The sequence below is a fragment of the Bufo bufo genome, chromosome 3 (genome assembly GCF_905171765.1).
Source record: "Bufo bufo chromosome 3, aBufBuf1.1, whole genome shotgun sequence".
Lineage (NCBI taxonomy): Eukaryota > Metazoa > Chordata > Amphibia > Anura > Bufonidae > Bufo > Bufo bufo.
In genome coordinates, this window is record NC_053391.1 from 360,102,686 (window position 1) to 360,127,356 (window position 24,671).

Sequence of the window (24,671 nt, forward strand, 5' to 3'; positions counted from 1 at the left end):
TCTGATTTGTGGCTAATCAAATTTTTCCTGAAATTCAGATCACTTTGTTAACTTCAATTCGCTCAACACTAGTTATGAGCCTAGGAATATTTTGCATGGTTTATGAACTGCTGATGTGGTTGTTTTCCAGCCCCATGGAACATTGCCAACACCACCTTCATGGTGACATCACCAGTCAGTTTTTTTTAAGCCCAACACCATCACAATCTGTCGGCTGTACCCCGGACCAGATGATCATGTATTGAGTATGGGGGCTACCTGACTCTCCCCCGGCAGCAGATGTTGGGAGAGGGAAGGATCAGACAGTTGGATATTAACATGTCTGACCCTTTTATTCTTGGAAAGATAAACTGCCACTAGAGGAGTCTTGAATAGTGTTGATCACGAATATTCGAATTTCAAATTTTTATTGCGAATATAGGTACTTCGAAAATTTGTGAATATTTCGAATATAGTTATATATATTCGTAATTTCGAATATTCGAATAAATTTTTTTGATTTTTTATTATTTTATTTTTTTTGATTATTTTTTTTTTTTTTATCAGTACACATGATCCCTCACTGCTTCTAGCTTGTGGGCCAATAAGAAGGCTGCAATATACTTGACTTTAGGAGTAGTAGTGTTTGCGAATTTTGCTCTATATTCATTTTTTTGAATATTCGCTATATTGCTATATATTCTTGTTTTAGAATATTACGAATATTCAAAAAAACTAAGTTATAGCAATATAGAGAATATTCGAAAAAAATCGAATATAGAGCAATTTAGCTAATATAGTGCTATAATCTTCTTTGTCTAATAGTTGTAAGTTGAAAAATTCGCAATAAAAAATTTTAATTCAAAAATTGGAATTCCAAAAATTCGCATATTACACAATCATTACCTTTCCGATTTTTTGAGTAAAAAAAATCGCGAATTTGCGAATATTCGACGAATATTTTACAAAATATTCACGAAATATCGCGAATTAGAATATGACCCCTGCCGCTCATCACTAGTCTTGAAGAGGCTAATTCCCCTCATCCTATTTCTTGGCTCATCCGAGAATGTATGTGCATTGAGGAGTAAGGAGAAATAACTGCCGGCCGAACAACAGCAATCTAATGTGTATGGACAGCCTTAGTTTGTGGTGCTCCTTGCAGTCAAGATCCCCCAGAAGGCCAAGCCTTGGCTTTACAAAAAGGTTGTAATAAACAAAAAATACTACTATGTTTTTATACAGTGCACTTAATGGAAATGCTGATGTTATTTTGATAGTTGAATGATTGGTGGGTTGAACCAACCTACCGCGATGGTCTTCTGCATTCTACAGTGATATGAGGAACTACTGGTGCTATCTTTATTTTTTCTATTTGGATTCACTAGGAGAATTATTGTGCGTTATAGTACTCTTCATAACTGCTTGGCCTTACATTAAGCCATTGGCTATCATGCGATGATTTTGCAGCTGTGGAAAAAAGTCTGTTAAAGCTCACAAGAGCAGAATGGCTTGGTGGAAACTTCCTTCTTACATTAGACTGGGAACTATAATCAGCTGGTCCCCCACTGATCAGACATTGATGCATATCATTGCACAATGTCATCAATGTCTTCAGTGTGACAACCCCTTTAAACATCAAATCTAACTAATGTTAGCGTTAATAGAAGCAAACGGCATCTAAGCTTTCATTAACAGTGTCAATTTTTACACAAATGTTTAGTAAAACAATAATTTAGGTCAATCCTGTCTCATTTTTAACAGTTCATTAGGTAAAGATCTGTGGTTATTACAGACTGACTTATAAAAATGATAGATTTTTATTTATGGTGATGTTCCAGTCATTACTTTTACAGAATGAAAAAATCTGAATGCATAAAAAATGGGTTCATTAAGAGAAAAAAAAATGTCATTGGTAATTTGATGAAATTGGTTCTTTGACAATTACTGCAGAAAATGAAACATTAGTTCTACTTCAGTTCTTGTTCCATATTGAATACGTAACACAATTCCCAACGTCTTGTGCTATTTTTAGGAGAGTTCATTTGAAATTTCTTGTGGTTGGGTTGTAAATATTGGGTGGTGCTGCTGCCAAACAAAGCAGAGAAGCACGTATGGTTAACAACTGGTAGAACTCTGTGGATCTTCATTAAAAGAGATATGCAAAGCTTGACCCTCAGTCACTACGTACCAATATATAGTACTTTCAGATATGTTAGCATTTCTCGCTAATTCTATGAGCAATGGCGAATGTGATTTCTTTCTTCTACCACAGTTATTTCTGACTATGCCATCACTGCGATTGTATCTCCCACATACTGTACAACTATACAGTGCAGTTGGAAGCCAAACCCAGTTACTTACGATAATTCGGCTCACCTTGTGTGGTTGTGCAAACATAGGCACAACCCTAGTATGCGTGGGGTTTTGTTATATATCCGAGGTCGGTGCTGCCAGTGTCGTCTGGTCCTCACATGGGGGGTTGCCAACTTCTGGGAGGAAAGTGACAGATTTAAAGCGGATGGGACCCACGTGGAACTCCATACCCTCAGTGGAGACACTTCGTCGGCGCAACTGAACGACCAACTGAACTGAAAAAAAAATGAAAAAATCATAATATATATATATATATATATATATATATATATATGTAGCCCTGTTCGCTCTGTTGTCATCTTCAAAATAAATAGAAGTTTTTTATCCATATCTGCCCTGGTTGTTCAGTTGCGCCAACGAAGTGTCTCCACTGAGGGTGTGGACTTCCACGTGGGTCGCATCTGCTTCAAATCCGTCCATTATACTTTGTCTCATTTGAGAGTACTCAGAAGAACAGAAAACAAAAAAGGGATCCTTTATGTTAAGAAAAAGTCTTCCACAAAGGATTTTTTCTTCTGCCCCAAATAACGTATTTCAGATGGAAATGGTTCAAATGGATGCTAAATTAGTATAACAGATTCATAAAATAAAGTATCTCTTTTTTTCTTTTCTGTTCTTCTGACGGATTAGAGGAATGGAAAACCTACCCTTGCAATCCACGTCCGATTTTGGCTTCTAAAACTACATCAGGAAACTTGACCGTGTGCCCGTACTTTTAGGTTGTGATCACATCTGTTTGGAGTCTCCGTTTCAAATTTCATCATATTTAAAAACACTGATGTATGCAGAAAAGTGATGGACACCACCACAGAGAAGACGAGCTCCATTGTAAATCAATTTGTGCCATTTGCTGACACTAGAATTTATCTGGCACTGGTAGTATCTGGTCATGGTTTCCACTGTAGATAGAAATCACAGCACAATTGTGAACAAAGCTTTTATCTGGCTGACAGTGTTTGGCTGACAGCGATTCCTTCTCAACCTCTCATTTATTGTACATGTGTTCTGAATGGGGAGAGGGCAGTGAGCTGCCACCAGACTCCTCTAGCAGAGGCTTTTCTTCCCTGAGAGCAAAAGTATCGGGGAATCTTTTTTAAAAGTTTGGTTCGGACCCAAATCGATCCGGGCTGAAACAAAGTTGTCTCAATTGCCCTGAAAGTTTGTATATAGCCCCCTCTAGCCTCTTAGGACTCATAGGGGGTAATTTACTATTCTGAAATACGTCTGATGGATTGCAGGGTGGTCATAACCATGGAAACGAGTAGTGTGTAATTTGATGGAAAAATGAATCCAGCCAGCAAAGGAAGCAATATGGACAATCACAATACATTAGTAAGTGTATTAACTTTCTCTACCTGATAAATGCCATTTGCTGAAGTGACACAACCTCTTTAAAGGGTGTCTGTCACCACTTTTTTTCCATGATAAATCACTCCTGGTGCCCTGTAGATCATACTTATCCCACACTGTATACCAGACATCCCTTTTAGTTGATATATCATGGAATTTCATGCGTTTAGTTTCTGAAGTCAGGGCGGAGAGAGGTGTAGAGAACATGAAAATGGGAGGAGCAGACCTCAATTTTAAAGGAAGTGGCTGGGCTCCAGTGCCCAAGGATACTGCACCTTTGGTTACAAAGATCGATACATATCAGCACAAAGGTATGCCTGGGATACAGTAAATGTGATCTACAGGGCAGTTTATAATGAAAATGGTGGTGACAGACTCCCTTTAATGCATTGCGAATATCATACTACAGATGCCTTTATCTGTATCTGCAGAGTGGAGCTATAATGTGAACATAAATACTGTACACTGTGTACTGTATATTCCAATAATATAATGCAAAATTTTTCCATAACTGTAGCTAAAATATAATGCTAATCAAGTAAGCAACTAGAGGTGCGGGGTTAGATAAATCTGACATTTTCACTTTAACCCCTTACCGACCCATGACATACTACTACATCATGGAAACCACTGCGTTCCCGCAATATGATGTAAGAGTATCATGGTGATCGGGCGGGTACCGGAGCGGTGTGCGTGCGATCACTGCAGGGGCCCGGCAGTCCCTAGTAGCCGTGCCCCTGCTGTATCCGCCAGCATCACAGTAAAATCTGATGCTGGAGGATTAACCCCTTCTATGCCACGGTCCACACTGACCGTGACATAGAAAGGGTTTGTGTCGGGTGAGTGAGCGCATCGAGTCCCCGCGCTGCTGTGGCGGGGACCCGATGCGTGACAAGGCAACCCGATGCCGTGCAGAGAATGCCCAATGCCTTGCATGGCATCGGGACCTGCCTTATAAGGGTGCCGAGGAGATCCAGCTTTAGGCTGGGTCTCATAGGCAACCTGTTAGTGTATGACTCAGTGTCATACACTAACAGGCAATGCATTACAATACAGATGTATTGTAATGCATTGCAGAGGGGATCAGACCCCCAAAAGTGAACATCAGAAATAAAGTAAATAAAAAAAGTTAAAAAAAAGTGTTTTTAATAAAATCAATAAAGTAATACAATTAATAAAGTAAAAAAAAAACTAAAAAAAAACACCCCTTTCCCCTTATTTTATAATTAAAAACAGAAAAAAAAAAAAAAAAAAACATATTAGGTATCGCCGCGCCCGTAATGACCGGCTCTATACATATATTACATGATCCACCCTGTCAGATAAACACCATAAAAATAAAAATAAAACGTGTAAAAAAAAAAGCCATTTTTGTCACCTTACATCACAAAAAGTGCAACACCAAGCGATGAAAAAGGCATATGCCCCACAAAATGGTATCAATAAAATGATTACCTCATCCCGCAAAAAATTTGCCCCTACCTTAGACAATCGCCCAAAAAAAAAAAAAAAAATCATAGCTCTCAGAACATGGAGACACTAAAACATCATTTTTTTGTTTCAAAACTGCTATTATTGTGCTAAAAGAATTTACATAAAAAATATACATATTAGGTATCGCCACGTCCGTAACAACAACCAGCTCTATAAAAATATCACATAACCTAATAACTCAGGTGTACACCGTAAAAAAAATTATACAAAAAGATTGAAAAAAAGCAATTATTGTCACATTACATCACAAAAATTGCAACAGCAAGTGATCAAAAAGGCGTATGCCCCCAAAATCGTACCAATCAGACCGTCACCTCATCCCGCAAAAAATTAGACCCTAACTAAGACAATTGGTCAAAAAAATAATAATCTAATGCTCTCAGACTATGGATACACTAAAATATTTCGGTTTCAAATAAAATGCTTTTATTGTGTAAAACTAAAATAAATAAGAAAAAGTAGAAATATTAGGTATTGCCACGTCTGTAACGATCTGATCTATAAAGAAGTCACATGACAAAATCCCTCAGGTAAACGCTGTAAAAATAAATAAATAAAAACTGCGCCAAAACAACAAATTTTTTTGCCCTATAAAGTGTAATAATGAATGATCAAAAAATCATATGTACCCAAAAATGGTACCAATAAATACCTCAACTCTTCCTGCAAAAAATGAGCCCCTGCACAAGATGATCGGCAGAAATATTAAAAAAAATAGGGCATTCAGAAAATTAAGATACAAAAACTAAATTTTTGTTTTCAAAAATGCTTTATTATGTGAAACTGAAACAAACATCATAGAAAGTAGACATATTTGATATCATTGCATCCGTAACAACCTGCTCTATAAAAATAGCGCATGATCTAACCTGTTAGATGAATGTTGTTAAAAATAAAAAATTTAAATGGTGCCAAAACATAAATTTTTTTGTTACCGTGCCTCACAAAAAACTTAATATAGAGCAATTAAAAATCATATGTACCCCAAAATAGTACCAATAAAACTGGCACCTTATCCAGTAGTTTCCAAAATATGGTCACTTTTTTTGAGTTTCTACTGTAGGGGTGCATCAGGGGGGCTTCAAATGGGACGTTGCATCTAAAAACCAGTTCAGCTATATCTGTATCTGCCTTCAAAAAACCATATAGCGTGGGGTGTTTCTGTAAACCGCAGTATCAGGGTAATAAATATTGAGTTTTATTTGGCTGTTAACCCTTGCATTGCTACTGGAAAAAATGGATTAAAATGTAAAATCTGCGAAAAAAGTGAAATTCTGAAATTTCATCTCCATTTTCCATTAATTCTTGTGGAACACCTAAAGGGTTAATAACTTTTGTAAAATCTGTTTTGTATACCTTGAGGGGTGTAGTTTCTAAAATGGGGTAATTTTTGGGTGGTTTCTATTAAGTAAGCCTCACAAAGTGACTTTTTAGACCTGAACTGGTCCTTAACCACTTCCCATCTGGGCCCTTTGCCCCCTTCCTGACCAGGCCAAATTTTGCAAAACTGACATATCTCACTTTATGTGGTAATAACTTTGGAACGCCTTTATTTATCCAAGTCATTCAGAGATTGTTTTCTCGTGACATATTGTACTTCATGATAGTCATAAATTTGAGTCAAAATATTTCACCTTTATTTATGAAAAAATCCCAAATTTACCCAAAAATTTGAAAAATTCGCAATTTTCTAAATTTCAATTTCTCTGCTTTTAAAACAGAAAGTGATACCTCATAAAATATTTATTATTTAACATTCCCCATATGTCTACTTTATGTTGGCATCATTTTGGAAATGTCATTTTATTTTTTTAGGACGTTAGAAGGCTTCGAAGTTTAGAAGGAATTCTTCAAATTTTTAAGAAAATTGCCAAAATCCACTTTATAAGGACCAGTTCAGGTCTGAAGTCACTTTGTGGGGCCTACATAGTGGATACCCCCATAAATGACCCCATTGTAGAAACTACACCCCTCAAGGTATTCAAAACCGATTTTACAAACTTTGTTAACTCTTTAGGCGTTCCACAAGAATTAAAGGAAAATGGAGATCAAATTTTTAAATTTCACTTTTTTGGCAGATTTTCCATTTGAATCAATTTTTTTTTTAACACATCGATGGTTAACAGCCAAACAAAACTCAATATTTATTACCCAGATTCTGCGGTTTACAGAAACACCCCACATGTGGTCATAAACTGCTGTATGGGCACACGGCAGGGCGCAGAAGAAAAGGAACTCCACATGGTTTTTAGATGCCATGTCCCATTTGAAGCCCCCTGATGCACCCTTACAGTAGAAACTCCCAAGAAGTGACCCCATTTTGGAAACTAGGGGATAAGGTGCCAGTTTTATTAGTACTATTTTTGGGTACATATGATTTTTTGATCATTCATTATAACACTTTATGGGGCAAGGTGACCAAAAAATTGGTTTCTATTTATTTATTTTTATAGCGTTCACCTGAGGGGTTCAGTCAAGTGACATTTTTATAGAGCAGATTGTTACGGACGTGGCGATACCTAATATGTATACTTTTTCTCATTTATTAAAGTTTTACACAATAATAGCATTTTTGAAACAAAAAAATTATGTTTTAATGTGTCCATGTTCTGAGAGCTATAGTTTTTTTAATTTTTGAGAGATTTTCTTATGTAGGGGCTCATTTTTTGCGGGATGAGGTGACGGTTTTATTGGTACTATTTTGTGAGACATACGCGTTTTTGATCACTTGGTGTTGCACCTTTTGTGATGCAAGGTGACAAAAATTGCTTGTTTTGACACCGTTTTTTTTTTTTTTTTTTTTTTACGGTGTTCACCCGAGGGGTTAGGTCATGTGATATTTTTATAGAGCTGGTTTTTACGGACGCGGCAATACCTAATATGTATACTTTCTTTTATTTGTTTCACTTTAACACAATAATAGCATTTTTGTAACCAAAAAAATGATGTTTTAGTGTCTCCATGTTCTAAGAGCTATAGTTTTTTTATTTTTTGAGAGATTTTCTTATGTAGGGGCTCATTTTTTGCGGGATAAGGTGACGGTTTTATTGGTACTATTTTGTGGGACATACGCGTTTTTGATCACTTGGTGTTGCACCTTTTGTGATGCAAGGTGACAAAAATTGCTTGTTTTGACACAGTTTTTTTTTTTTACGGTGTTCACCCGAGGGGTTAGGTCATGTGATATTTTTATAGAGCTGGTTTATACGGACGCGGCGATACCTAATATGTATACTTTTTTTATTTTTTCTATTTTTAACTTTTTTTTTTCATTCCTTACTTGGGGACTTTTTTTTTTTTACATGTGAAACTTTTTTTTATTTTTTTATTTTCAACCTTTTTTTTTTATTTTTTTTATTTTACACTTTTCGTCCCCCATAAGGTCATACAAGACCTCTGGGGGACATTTACTTCACTTTTTCTTTTTTTTTTCACTGTTGATTTCTCCTGTAACTGGGGCTGACATAGTAGCCCCAGTTACAGGACAAATGCACCCCTATAGAGGCTGTACAGCAGCAATCCAGCGCTGTACAGCCTCAGAGCAGGGCTGATCGAGGTCTCTGAGAGACCTCACACAGCCCCTGCACTCTCCGGTCACGGCGGTCACATGATCGCCGGGCCGGAACAGGAAGCGCACAGCGCTTCCTTCTCTGCAGACACAGCGCTCGGTGAGCGCTGTGTCTGCAGCTATCGTGAAGGCAGGGACACCTGGGAACTGTCCCTGCCTTGTCTTAGGGTTGCTCTGCTGTCACTGACAGCGGGCAACCCGATCAGCAGCTGCACGATTAGCGTGCAGCTGCTATTTCTGACAGGACGTTTTAAAACGTGCTGTCAGAAATAGACGTCCACCCATAGGATGTTTATAGTCTATGGGCGGACGTGAGGCGGTTAAAAAGTGGGTTTTGGAAATTTTCCGAAAAATTTCAAGATTTGTTTCCAAACTTCTAAGCCTTCTAACGTCCCCCAAAAAAAAAATGTCATTTTCAAAATGATCCAAACATGAAGTAGAAATATGGGGAATGTAAAGTAATAACTATTATATGAAGTATCACTATCTATTATAAAAGTAGAGAAATAGACATTTGAAAATTTCTGAATTTTTCTAAATATTTGGTACATTTGGGATTTTTTCACAAATAAAGGTGAAATATATTGACTCACGTTTATGACTATCATGAAGTACAATGTGTCACGAGAAAACAATCTCAGAATGGCTTGGATAAGTAAAAGTGTTCCAACGCTATTACCACATAAAGTGACACATGTCAGATTTGCAAAAAAAAAAGACCTGGGCAGGAAGGTGAAAACAGGCCCGGGGTTAAAGGGGTTAAGGAATGCTTAAGAATTTGATTGAAATAATACAATTATTGTTTGAGTTCTTTGTGCTTTGTGTTCTTGGAAACCTTAGACAGCTAAAGTAGATTCTAAATTCTGAACGCACTAAAGGAAAGCTTAGTGGAAAGCATAATGGACCATGCTAGGAGCTATGGGATCGTGTGTTGGTATGGTCTCAATTATTATTGATTTATGCTTATTTATGATCTGTTGCTGGTGCTAACAGTGATCCATCTGAAGCTTCTTTGGGTGGGAGGGGGATTCAAACACCTTGGGGATCATCACTCACTTTATTTTATGAGTTTATATACATGTCACATCACTAATAGTCACAAGAAGCTGATCATTTGTCAAGAAGTAATGATTGTTTTCACTATCTTTGGCACTATGATTTCAATTATATTTTATCACAATTTTCATCAGTTTTTATTTATTGTCCTTTTTCAGATCTGTACATTGAGGTTCTTAGGTTATATTGATCATAGCGTTTAGATGTTTTGTTGTAATGTTTACAGTCTTTCATTTTTTTCTCATTAACATTGACCCTTTGAATTCTTTGTGCCATTCTTTCTTTATTTCTCAATACAGTAAACAGCTGCTCAGAGGAGTAGCCAGAACTGACTGGGTGCCATAGGAAATTTTTATATTAATGCCACCACACACACTTCTTCTCCCCCCCCCCCCCCTTCCTCCTGTACAAACCTCACTCATATGGCTATTTTGTGACTTTTTATATTTATTTTATTTATTTATTTTACAGTAATTTTTAGCATGGGTTTATTTTTTTTGAACATTTACAAATGCTGAGTTGATATTTAACTCAACCCCTTTAAACCTGCACTGCAATTATAATAGGCATGTCTGATTTACCCTACATAAACACAAGTACTGCAGCTACTGGTTCCCTATAAAGTTCTGTCATGGACACACTCATACATGCACCCATCACATACATGAATGCGCTCATACACACAGTCACCACATACATGAATGTGCTCATACACACAGTCACCACATACATGGACGCACTTGTACACACAGTCACCACATACATGGAAGCATTCATACACACAGTCACCACATACATGGATGCATTCATACACAGTCACCACTTATATACAATATACATATACACTGCTCAAAAAAATAAAGGGAACACAAAAATAACACATCCTAGATCTGTGTTAATTAAATATTCTTCTGAAATACTTTGTTCTTTACATAGTTGAATGTGCTGACAACAAAATCACACAAAAATAAAAAAATGGAAATCAAATTTTTCATGGAGGTCTGGATTTGGAGTCACACTCAAAATTAAAGTGGAAAAACACACTACAGGCTGATCCAACTTTGATGTAATGTCCTTAAAACAAGTCAAAATGAGGCTCAGTAGTGTGTGTGGCCTCCACGTGCCTGTATGACCTCCCTACAACGCCTGTGCATGCTCCTGATGAGGTGGCGGACGGTCTCCTCAGGGATCTCCTCCCAGACCTGGACTAAAGCATCTGCCAACTCCTGGACAGTCTGTGGTGCAACGTGATGTTGGTGGATAGAGCGAGACATGATGTCCCAGAAGTGCTCAATTGGATTCAGCTCTGGGGAATGGGCGGGCCAGTCCATAGCATCAATGCCTTCGTCTTGCAGGAACTGCTGACACACTCCAGCCACATGAGGTCTAGCATTGTCTTGCATTAGGAGGAACCCAGGGCCAACCGCACCAGCATATGGTCTCACAAGGGGTCTGAGGATCTCATCTCGGTACCTAATGGCAGTCAGGCTACCTCTGGCGAGCACATGGAGGGCTGTGCTGCCCTCCATAGAAATGCCACCCACACCATTACTGACCCAATCCCAAACTGGTCATGCTGGAGGATGTTGCAGGCAGCAGAACGTTCTCCACGGTGTCTCCAGACTCTGTCACGTCTGTCACATGTGCTCAGTGTGAACCTGTTTTCATCTGTGAAGAGCACAGGGCGCCAGTGGCGAATTTGCCAATCTTGGTGTTCTCTGGCAAATGCCAAACGTCCTGCACGGTGTTGGGCTGTAAGCACAACCCCCACCTGTGGACGTCGGGCCCTCATATCACCCTCATGGAGTCTGTTTCTGACCGTTTGAGCAGACACATGCACATTTGTGGCCTGCTGGAGGTCATTTTGCAGGGCTCAGGCAGTGCTCCTCCTGTTCCTCCTTGCACAAAGGCGGAGGTAGCGGTCCTGATGCTGGGTTGTTGCCCTCCTACGGCCTCCGCCGCGTCTCCTGATGTACTGGCCTGTCTCCTGGTAGCGCCTCCATGCTCTGGACACTACACTGACAGACACAGCAAACCTTCTTGCCACAGCTCGCATTGATGTGCCATCCTGGATAAGCTGCACTACCTGAGCCACTTGTGTGGGTTGTAGACTCCGTCTCATGCTACCACTAGAGTGAAAGCACCGCCAGCATTCAAAAGTGACCAAAACATCCCCCAGGAAGCATAGAAACTGAGAAGTGGTCTGTGGTTACCACCTGCAGAACCACTCCTTTATTGGGGGTGTCTTGCTAATTGCCTATAATTTCCACCTGTTGTCTATCCCATTTGCATAACAGCATGTAAAAATTGATTGTCATTCAGTATTGCTTCCTAAGTGGACAGTTTGATTTCACAGAAGTGTGATTGACTTGGAGTTACATTGTGTTGTTTGTGTTCCCTTTATTTTTTTGAGCAGTGTATATAGACACCCAGCTTTCCTGCTGTCTTACATGACACATGAGCACCCCCCACCCCTCACTACCCATACTCTAATGCCTCTGCACTTTTGCCATGCATGAAAGCAGGGAAGCTGGGTGACGTTACATGATGTAATGTTACCCAGCTTTCCTACTGTACTGCAGGTGCAGAGACATGAGAGTAGTCAGGAAAAGCTAAATGTAACCTCAGTTTTCATGCCACTCACATCACTGGAGGGGCTGTGGCAATCCAAATTATGTTCAGCATGTTGGACATCGAAGGTTGAGGCTGCAGAAATTGGGGACAAAATAGCAATTTAGATAATGAGGGTGACCACCTGAGTCAAACAGAAAAATTATGTAGTAAGTGGTCAGAATAAAACTTAACGTTTAATTAGAATATTTAGAAAAATTGGTCCCAAGATAAGAGATATCAACAAATTATATAAATATACAGTCGGAGCACCACGGCGGTATGCCAAAAAGATGTAAATAGTGCCAAAACCAAATATACACCAATGTGAGATGCTCGGCGGCACCAAGATAATAACCGGTTGGTCCTACCGCTCAGATGGGGTGCTCCAGGATCAGCATTTGTCCGGCCGATGTTAATAGATGTGCACACCGTTGCTGACGGCAATTGCGTAACACAGGGTGGTTAGCAGAACTGGCCCTAGAAATACCCTAGAACCCTACACTGGCCTATGTGACCGGATGACAGTGACCCGCCACATCAGCCCATGCGTCTCAGTGAGCTGTTAGGAGAGGGGCTCTATATCCTGACCCCCCTTTCCCCTCATAGCTAATTCGCCCACTTAGATCTATATCTGGATCGTGGTGTATTTTGTCTCTGTGCAGAGCGCACCTCTGACATTATTGTCAGTGCACCCTGCACAGGTTCAGCCCAAGCTCCCGTGTTTCCCCTGATGAGCTTGTTACTCATCTCTCCCAGCGAAACATGCATGTAGGGACCAGGTAAGCAAGGGCTTTCTAGGGCGCACAATTCCAGGGTGAGGTTCCTGTAGGTGACTGGTGGCGGGTCACCGTCATCCGGTCACATAGGCCAGTGTAGGGTTCTAGGGTATTTCTAGGGCCAGGCAGTTCTGCTAACCACCCTGTGTTACGCAATTGCCGTCAGCAACGGTGTGCACATCTATTAACATCGGCCGGACAATTGCTGATCCTGGAGCACCCCATCTGAGCGGTAGGACCAACCGGTTATTATCTTGGTGCCGCCGAGCATCTCACATTGGTGTATATTTGGTTTTGGCACTATTTACATCTTTTTGGCATACCGCCATGGTGCTCCGACTGTATATTTATATAATTTGTTGATATCTCTTATCTTGGGACCTATTTTTCTAAATATTCTAATTAAACGTTAAGTTTTATTCTGACCACTTACTACATAATTTTTCTGCAGAAATTGGGGCTAGTAAAAGGTGCAGAGCTATGTTAGCTTTGCCCACATTTGACCATCCTGATGCTGGTCACTGTCAATCACTGTCCATCATCAGAACTAAGGTGGGGAGAGGTGGAGCAATGTCAGTGATGTCAGGTCAGAAACAGATTAGTGCAGTGCAAGGGCAGGACTCAGGACCTGACTTTAGATGCAGGAAAAGGCAGCTGCTCTAACAGGGGCCCAGGGTGGTGAAGTACAGCGACTGCTCCCAGGTCCCTTCTGAGCTTCAGTTAATCAATATCAGATCGACGGGACGCCCATAATCGGCTGTTGAAGAGACCAGGTGCTCCATAAGTGCCACAGCCTCTTCCTAGGCCATGTGACATCACCCTACATTGGTCACATAGCCTTGTTGCTGCTCAGTCCCATTCAAGTCAATGGAACTGAGCTGCAATACCAAACACAGCAGCTATACAATGTAAAACACTGTGCTTGGTAAGCACCTGGGAGGGTGCAGCTGATCCGTGGGTTACTGCGATTTGGTCTGCCGCCAATGTGATATTGATGACCTATCATGTGGATAGGTCATCAATACTATTTCCCGTATAACAGCAATTTTCATTTTATGATAATTGGTCCTAATATGAACTCAAAATCCATATGTCTTTTCTGCATCACAAAAACAAAACAATTGCTCTACATGGCAGCTTGTATTCTGCAATGGTAGGGAATTTCATATTTCTGTCCATGCAATGGTCTGTAATAAGATCAATCACGCTGATATATGGAAATACTGTAAATATAAAATGCAAGTAAATTTGTACCCTATTCTTAAAAGTTTATTGTTAGACATTTGAACCAAAAATATTACAGTGAAATTTATAAAATGTTGACATGTCATAGTGGCTTGCCGTTAGTTTTGATCAGTGGGGTTCTTGGTGCTGAGACCTACAGTGATCACAGAAACAAAGGGGCAAGGACTACCTTAAGCATTGTGCTCCTTTGGCTCTGCTCAGTGTATATGTATGAGTCAGTGCTCCTCTCTGCTCGCTCTCCAAGGAAAACTGTGCTGAGATGAAGTGGATCAGCACTCAGATTGGCAGTATGCAAGAATTAAAGCGGTATTCTAGTAATTTGACATTATCCCCTATCCACAGGACACGATAACTATTAGATGGGTGAGGGACCTATCACTGGGTTCCCCACCTATTACGACAATGGGGGATCCCATTTCATTCACCTCTATGAGACTGCCGCAGATAGACAAATACAACACTCGCTTTTTGCAGGTCCCATGGAGATAAATGGACTAGTGATGACCAAAGTTTTGAAAAATTTGATTTGGCTGCTTCGCCGAACTTCAACAAGAAATTTTATTTGTAAATTACTTAATCACAAATCATTTTCCATTGTATGTAGAGGGCGCAATGACGTGGAATAACAATTGCCCCCCCCCCCCGTCATTTAATTCCTCAGATGCCGCGTTCAATGCTGATCGCAAAATAAATTATACTCATCTCATCCACTTGTTTGCAGAGAGGCTGTCCACTCCTGTCTTGATTAAAGAAAACCTGGCAAAGCATCTGCAGCCAGCGTGATGATGTCACCACGCATGTCTAGAGTGATCACATAGTGAGGTCATCACACTCACTGCGGCTCCTTTGCTAATTTTCTTCATTAAAGACAGGAGCAGATGTCCTCTCTGTGAGCAGGTAGATGAGGTGAATATATTTTTATTTTATTTTCAGCCAGCATTTAGGAAAAAAAAATTTGGGGAATTTGTTTAGGATCAAATTTTTCCTGAAATTCGGATTAAAGTTCACTTTGGATACTTTGATTTGCTCTAGTGATCATGTTTGACCTGATGCTCTGCTCATTTTGGGGGGCCCTGCATGGTATGGGACCCCTTTTCTCTTGGGCTTTGGTAGGAACCCCATGAATCTAGTAGTCATATGGATGACTTCAAATTACCAGAATCCTCCATTAACAAAATCAAAATAGCCGATTCATCGTTTTTTCATTTCACCTCCAAAATGGTATCAATAAACAGTAGAGTCATATATGACTCAGGAGCACCAAGTTCTAGATACATGTTCGTAGTTATATAATAGCATTCAAAATGTTCATACATGTCATACCCAGGGGCGGATTAAGTGCATGATAGGCCCGTGGCTGTCTATCCAACTTGGGCCCCCTTCCCCCCCCCCCTCCATTTTAGTTTAGTTTTATTTTGTATGAAGAGGCTGCGGTGCTTCATGAGCGCCACAGTCTCTTCCTAGGCCATATGACATCTTCAGACTAAAATAAATATCCCAAATTACCCCAAATTGGGTCCTAAACTGAAAGATTCGGTCGCCAAATTTAAAATACGTATAATTGTAATAAAAAAGACATAGATGAGAATACAGCACCACATACCTCTTACATCCAGTGACATCTCCTGTCATGTAGACCTTCTCTTTCCTCTTCTCTTCCATTTGACCCAGACCACCATGGCAAATTCTTTCTGCCACATCTCGTCTCTACAGTTTGTAACACAGACACGTTAGATTTCTCAATTCTACCATCAACCTCCCCATCCTGGTGTCCCCACAGTGTCATCCTGCTGCCACTCCCAATACTGTGCCCGTTGTGCTCCCCAATGCCCCAGGTACTGTACTATTGAAAAAATAGTGACCCTAATATACATAATTGGAGTCATTTATCAAACTGGTGTAAAATAGGACTGGATTTCCAAAAGAGCTGTCAAAAATGAATGGTGGAACCTGATTGGCTGCTATGGGCAACTAAGCCAGTTCTGCTTTACACCAGTTTGATAAATTACTCCAAATGTTCCTATAGTGTCCACAGCAGCTATAATGTCCCCTAGAGTGCCCCGAGTAATAATAACACCCTCCAATAATCCCTGTATGGTGTCCCCAAAAATAATATAATTGCCCCTACAGTGCCTCCCCAATAGCAACACCCCCATATAATAATTTCCACCACACTGCCCCACATAGTAATCCCCCCATAGTAATTTGCTCCCACACATTAATTTCCCCTACATAGTAATTTTCCCCACACTGCCCCTACATAGTAATTTCCACCACACTGCCCCTACATAGTAATTTCCACCACAATGCCCCCACATAGTAATTTCCCCCACACTGCCCAATATAGTAATTTGCCCCCACATAGCAATTTCCCCACACTGTCCCCACATAGCAATTTCCCCACACTGTCCCCACATAGCAATTTCCCCACACTGTCCCCACATAGAAATTTCCCCACACTGTCACCACATAGCAATTTCCCCCACACTTCCCCCACAAAATAGTTTCCCCCACACTGCCCCCACATAGTAATTTCCCCCCACATAGTAATTTGCCCCCACACTGCCCCTACATAGTAATTTTCCCCCACACTGCCCCATATAGTAATTTCCCCCACATAGTAGTCCCTCCCATAATAATTTGCCCCCACACTGCCCCCACATAGTAATTTGCCCCCCCACTACCCCATATAGTAATTTGCCCCCACATAGAAGTCCCTCCCATAATAATGTGCCCCTACATAGTAATTTGCCCCCACACTGCTCCATATAGTAATTTGCCCCCACATAGTAGTCCCTCCCTTAATAATTTGCCCCAGATAGTAATTTGCCCCTACATAGTAGTCCCTCCCATAATAATTTGGCCCCACACAGCCCCCACATTTCCCCCCCGATGTACTCAATGTCTCTTCACTAATATGTCCTCCTGTGTGTCCCCTTCACATGTCCCCCAAAGTAGGCACATGAAATAAAAAATTAAAAATTTAAAGCTAAATACTCACCTATGTCCAGGGCCAGGCGCTTGCTCGCAGAGGAAGGCGGGATGAGGCAGGCGTGCACACGTCACAGTGCTGCTTCCCGACACAGGCGCGCGATGAAGTCATCACGCCCGCCTGCGTCGGGATTTCACTACCGCATAGGCCTCAGGCCTACTAGGCCTGAAGCCTATGGCAGTGATCGGCGACGGGACAGGGAGCTATGCGCTCCCGTGCCCCGCCGCAGTATGTGGGCGTTCGGGTCGGCGTTGGGCCCCCCACCTGAACGTCCCTATTGTAATCCGCCACTGGTCATACCTACAGTATATATTTAGGATTATGAACCTATTAAAATTGAAATGTGTATAAATGCAATTATCCTTCAGGTCAATGCTCTTTGTGTGGAATTGTATATGGTACATCAGGGCGTGACTGTTGTGAGGATAACTCAAATGTGTCTTCTACAATGCTACTTGTCTTTATTAACAGCTTCTTCTTCTCTTTTATGTACAAATGATTGATTTTTGTGTGACCCTTTGTGAAATTTTCTATGTTAACAGTCTTGCCAAGCCACACATGTGGAAATCCTGGACGACTACAGAACGGCCTGCAACAGGGGACATCATTTAACGTGGGGGACAAGGTCCGTTACAGCTGCAATGCAGGGTATATACTTGAAGGACATGCCTTGCTAACCTGCGTTTCAAGCTCCCAGAACAGCGCCTCTTGGGACTTTCCTCTTCCCACCTGTAGAAGTATGTGCTTGTGAATTTGTCAACCTGTTTTATAAAACGTTGTCCTGTCATTTTGGTTAAGCCATTTTAAGTTAGCAATGTTTTATCCGGAATGACAGTATCTGATTGTATGCTTTCGTGCCCAGCATAGGTTTTACTCCTCCTGCCTCCTGCCATCACATTCATTTTTGATGGTCTACTTGAGCTGATCTAGGTAGTTTGTATCCTGCCAAAACATATTTGCATAAAGCATATTCATAGATTTCAACTCTTGGTCTCAATTTTAATAAATGTTAGTTTTGTATTTGTCCTGTCCATTTTTTTTTTAGCTTAAAAATCTTGACCTTGCATCATCATCTAAAGGGAACCTATTGCCAGAATTATTTGTCCTGACAAACCATGGGGCAGTATTGTGACTAAAGGGGGTTTAGAAGTAGCAGTGACCTGGATCTTGGGTCTCAAGGCCCATGGCTAACATAAGAGGGCACTAGTATTATATATGGTGGGTGAAAGGACCTGTTACAGATCTAACATCAGGGCCCAGGAGTCATAAATTATGACATTTTTTATTTTATTCCCCTATTTAGTCATATTGGTGCAGTCATTTCCCACCTGTTAATGAGTTTTAATCTCATTGCATGCTTCTGTGTGTGCAATTCTACCTTTCTATTTCCGCAAATTTTCCTCCAAGTATGAAATGACAGAAAACACGTTTTAACTATATGAATTATGCAGTCTATACCATGTCCTTGCTCACTACAGGACCACCTATAAAAGAAGAATTGGGAGTGCCTCGACCTAGCTTATACTCTCTAACCTTTAAGTATGGTTAGTCTCCTAAGGATATAAGTATATAGTATAATATCAGTATCACAAGATGCTCACTTCGTAATACACATAATTCTGCAATCTCAGGTTCTCCAGCAATTAATGGCTGATTGCACAGGAGCAGTGACTACACATTTTACTGAAATGTCACACTGGGACCTGCAAACCATTTTCCCCTCATCTGCCCATGAGAATATTAAAGAAACTAATCTAAGTACTTGTACAACCTGTGTTCACACTACAGTGCCTGGGGATTCAATGTTACTAAAATGCTAGCATATGATAGTACACTGGAGTTTAGAAACATCAGATCATATGGTTATATCGTGATGGGAAGACTGCAGGCATGAGCATATCATGAGAATGAAGGAATTATCTATCTATCTATCTATCTAATATATATCTGTCTATATATCTATCTATCTATTTATCTATCTAATATCTATCTGTCTATATATCTGTCTACCCATCCACCTATGTATCTTTCTATCTATCTATCTGTCTGTCTGTCTGTTTATCTACAGTCAGGTCCATAAATATTGGGACATTGACAAGATTCTAAAATGTTTGGCTCTATACACCACCACAATGGATTTGAAATGAAACGAACAAGATGTGCTTTAACTGCAGACTGTCAGCTATAATTTGAGGGTATTTACATCCAAATAAGGTGAACGGTGTAGGAATTACAACAGTTTGCATATGTGCCTCCCACTTGTTAAGGGACCAAAAGTAATGGGACAATTGGATTCTCAGCTGTTCCATGGCCAGGTGTGTGTTATTCCCTCATTACCCCAATTACAATGAGCAGATAAAAGGTCCAGAGTTCATTTCAAGTCTGCTATTTGCATTTGGAATCTGTTGCTGTCAACTCTCAAGATGAGATCCAAAGAGCTGTCACTATCAGTGAAGCAACCCATTATTAGGCCGAAAAAAACTAAACAAACCCATCAGAGAGATAGCAAAAATATTAGGCGTGGCCAAAACAACTGTTTGAAACATTCTTAAAAAGAAGGAACGCATCGGTGAGCTCAGCATCACCAAAAGACCCGGAAGACCGCCGAAAACAACTGTGGTGGATGACCGAAGAATTTTTTCCCTGGTAAGGAAAACACCCTTCACAACAGTTGGCCAGATCAAGAATACTCTCCAGGAGGTAGGTTTATGTGTGTCAAAGTCAACAATCAAGAGAAGACTTCACCAGAGTGAATACAGAGGGTTCACCACAAGATGTAAACCATTGGTGAGCCTCAAAAACAGGAAGGCCAGATTAGAGTTTGCCAAACGACATCTAAAAAAGCCTTCACAGTTCTGGAACAACATCCTATGGACAAATGAGACCAAGATCAACTTGTACCCGAGTGATGGGAAGAGAAGAATATGGAGAAGGAAAGGAACTGCTCATGATCCTAAGCATACCACCTCATCAGTGAAGCATGGTGGTGGTAGTGTCATGGTGTGGGCATGTATGGCTGCCAATGGAACTAGTTCTCTTGTATTTATTAATGATGTGACCGCTGACAAAAGCAGCAGGATGAATTCTGAAGTGTTTCGGGCAATATTATCTGCTCATATTCAGCCAAATGCTTCAGAACTCATTGGACGGCGCTTCACAGTGCAGATGGACAATGACCCAAAGCATACTGCAAAAGCAACCAAAGAGTTTTTTAAGGGAAAGAAGTGGAATGTTATGCAATGGCCAAGTCAATCACCTGACCTGAATCCGATTGAGCATGCATTTCACTTGCTGAAGACAAAACTGAAGGTAAAATGCCTCAAGAACAAGCAGGAACTGAAGACGTTGCAGTAGAGGCCTGGCAGAGCATCACCAGGGATGAAACCCAGCGTCTGGTGATGTCTATGCAAACTGTTGTAATTCCTACACTGTTCACCTGATTTGGATGTAAATACCCTCAAATTAAAGCTGACAGTCTGCAGTTAAAGCACATCTTGTTTGTTTCATTTCAAATCCACTGTGGTGGTGTATAGAGCCAAAACTCTTAGAATTGTGTTGATGTCCCAATATTTATGGACCTGACTGTATCTATCTACAGTCAATCACAACTGGTGTAAATATGTTTTAGTCAGCAATAATATAAAATACTGTATGTTCTTACTGTTTTAAATGCATCTTTAAAAATCCATACGTATTTTTTTTTCTAGCGGACGATGCATGTGGAGGAACTTTAAGAGGCCAAAGTGGAATCATCACAAGTCCTCATTTCCCATCGGAATACAATAATAATGCTGACTGCACATGGACAATCCTTGCAGAGGTTGGAGATACAATTGCCTTGATCTTCACAGACTTTCAGTTAGAAGATGCATATGACTATCTGGAAGTCACAGGAACAGAAGGCTCATCACTCTGGTAGGTCGAAACTTCTGCTGTTATTACCGACTGAAAAACATATTGCTTTTTACAAATTATTTTTATTAACTGCATACTTACAGTATCTGTTCCCCAATGCTTGGTTCCTGCTCCATGGGTCCACAGCTGTCTTCAATGCACTTTGGTCATTGCATGTAAACGGGGATTAAGGTGCAATGACAGGCTGCAGCAATGACATATGCCCAAGGAGCATGTCATTGCAGTTACATGCCACTGGAGTGGCACATCACCGCTGAGACCAAATCTGTGCAGGTTTACGTGTGGGGACTGAAGCGCAGTGAAAACAGAGGGGACCCACGGAACACAAATTGAGCATCGGGGAGCAGGTGTGTGCTTTGCTTGACAGGTCCCACTGGGTGGGAGTGGTGAAAGGGTATTTAAAACCTATTTCAAAGTTGGACACCCCTTTAAGCCAACTGACTTTTTAATATATCTGTAAGACCTACAGAAGTCACCAATGAGATGTGATGGTTGACAGGCAAGGATCGTGTGGGCATAGCTAAGTGACCTATGTTGAGAAGTGAATTGAATACAATATATTAATACAAGCTTTATACAGATGCTTTTCATATGGTATATCAACAGAAAATATCATAAATGACTAATAGGTGCGGTTCCCACATCTTTGAAACCATTTTTTATTACTGATTTTCATGTAGTTGGGGCTAATAAAGATTTATGCAATAGATTTTATTAAACATTTTTCTATGATTGGCTTCTACAGTATCTATATCTCACAATACATAACAGCTGCAGAAAGATGTTCTGTGATAAATCTGTAAGACTAGTTATCTGATGGCTCGTTCTCTGGAACTCCTCTGACATCTACTGAACTCTCATCTAAGCTGATTTATGCCCAAGACCAGACTTACAAAATTTGCCCCTTTAACAAGCAACAACTGTATATACAGCACATCGATCAGCGCTTGTTAAGTGCAGTTTACACGTGACAACCATTAGTATGGAATGATAGTTAATATGATCGTCCCCATACAGTTTTCATTTGCTGGTAGCACAACCCCTGTTTACATGGGGCTATGGCCTGGTGTCAAATGATGCTTTTTGACCATGTTAACACGTGACCATGATTGGGAGAATGAACGTTCCTATGACCATTCATTCCCAGTCATCGGCTTGTGTAAAATGCTCTTTAAATATGAGTCAGTGAGGCCACATAACAGAGATAACAAATTGAGCAGAGAGATAACCTGCATACATTGCAGAGTTTGAGATGGTACATGCATTAAGTTGGCCATACACATTATGTATTTCCATCAAATCTGCAGATTTTTGTTGGACCAGCCCACTATTTAATATGTAGGGGGTGTCTGGACTTTCTTCCCACAGCAGGTAACAAGGAAAAGAAGGATAGGGCTGTTAAATGACAGCAGCTTATTCCCCTCCTACTGAGAACATATGCGTGCTCTGCAGAACTGTATTTGGGGAAGTCAGGAAGAATAGATATCTAAGCATAGAAAATAGATATCTAACATAAACAATAGACACAATATATAAGAAGTAGATATGCAAGGAAGACGCATGGGAGAAACAAAGAAGTTCAGCCCTCAAGACATAAATACTGTATACAAAAAAATAGCACTGAAAGAAAATCCCAGGATAGAAATGCTGCATATACAAGAGATGCAGACATTTTTAGCTGTAAGCATAGTATACAGTACATGAAATGCAGACAAGGGTTATATGGTTGTGGTTAAAGATTTAATGCAGCAGAGTCAGATTTAGTATATGGGAATTGATGGGAGAAATAAAATGTATGTTTAAGGCTGGAGAGAAAGATGGCCTCTTGCTGGGACTGTGAAGTGTTGATATGTCAGTGACGGCATATGGAGATGGAGTTCAGATATACTGTATGAGACATGGGATTTTATCTAATTAAACTTGAAAGGCATTAGATAAAGTAGATAATACTGGCACTCAAGTAACCACTAATGCAGAGATCCTAGTAATGTGATCAAATAAGACCAAATTAAAGACTATAGAACAAATCCATACATGAGATCACTTTATATATAAAATCCCCTTCATTGAACCCCAATATTAAAACATATTATAGGCACATAAGTAGCACAGTCCTGATCCAATCCACTAACCTCTTGTACCATAGGGCCCATCACAGGCACAGTGGGCCTTCTATGAAATTGCTTATCGACATGCCAAAATAGTGATGTATATTAAAATGATATGTCCAGCCTGTAGTTATGACTGATATATGCTGGACATATTCTATCAGTGTAGGGTTGTCACAATACCAAAATTTTGATTCGATTTCGATACCATAAAACAGTATTGCGATATTCAATAACATTCGATACCACGAGAAAAAAATAAAACACCAAAAAAGCCGCGTGCATTCCGCATTTTATGGAACATCCGGCCCATAAATGAACAGTCCTATCCTTTTTTTTGGGGGGGCCAAGGTGACTAAAAAATGGCGAATCACGCAGTTTTTTTTTTTTTTTTCTGTTACGGCGTTAACCACATAGGAGATATTTTTAAATATTTTAATAGTTTGGACTTTTCGGACGTGGCGATATGTAATATATTTCTTTTTTATTGTTTATAAATTTATAAATGTTATCTGTAAAATTGGGAAAGGGGTGATTTATACTTAATATTTTGGTGGGGTTTTTTAACTTTTTTTTTTTTTACTTTTTATTTAATAACTATTTCCCCCTTAGGGGCTAGAACCTGGGATCTTTTAATTCCTTGTCCTACTCACCCTGACAGAGCTCTATTAGAGTCAATAGGACTTCACACTCTCCCTGCTGCCCTGTGCATAGTACACACAGCAGCAGGGAGCTGACCATGGCAGCCAGGGCTTCAGTAGGATTACACTACTGGGGCTCCGATCACAACTGCCACTGCACCACCAATGAGGAGGAGGTGAGGGGACCCTGTGGCCACTGCCACCAATAATTTAATCCTGGGGAGATTGGGGGGCACACTGGGCCACCAATGTTTTCAAACCATTAATACAAATACAGGAGGCGGGTGCTGGCAGCAGAATCACATAGCCGGCACCCGACCTCTATGACAGCGCGCTCCATGTTCTCTGATACAAGGCTGCGCAGTAGCGCAGCCTAGTATTGGTAGATGGCAAATCCTGGTATTGAATTGATACCGGTACAAAAGTAAATTGATACCCGGTGCAACCCTAAATCATTGTATCACTATTTTGGTATGTTGATAAGCAATTTCATGGACACTTAGGGTACGGCCACAGGGTCGGGTTTCCTGATGCAGTTTTGAAAGTCAAAATCAAAAG

General features: G+C 40.3%; 1 protein-coding gene across 1 annotated transcript in view; it reads left to right on the forward strand.

The window, feature by feature from the left end:
• The window catches only part of CSMD2 (CUB and Sushi multiple domains 2), a 1,002,961-nt gene that overhangs the window by 320,763 nt on the left and 657,527 nt on the right, over positions 1–24,671 (forward strand). Inside the window, exons 4-5 of the mRNA XM_040422265.1 lie at positions 17,992–18,186; positions 21,157–21,364. Coding sequence (XP_040278199.1) covers positions 17,992–18,186; positions 21,157–21,364 — 403 coding nt within the window. The remainder of the gene's footprint in view (positions 1–17,991; positions 18,187–21,156; positions 21,365–24,671) is intronic.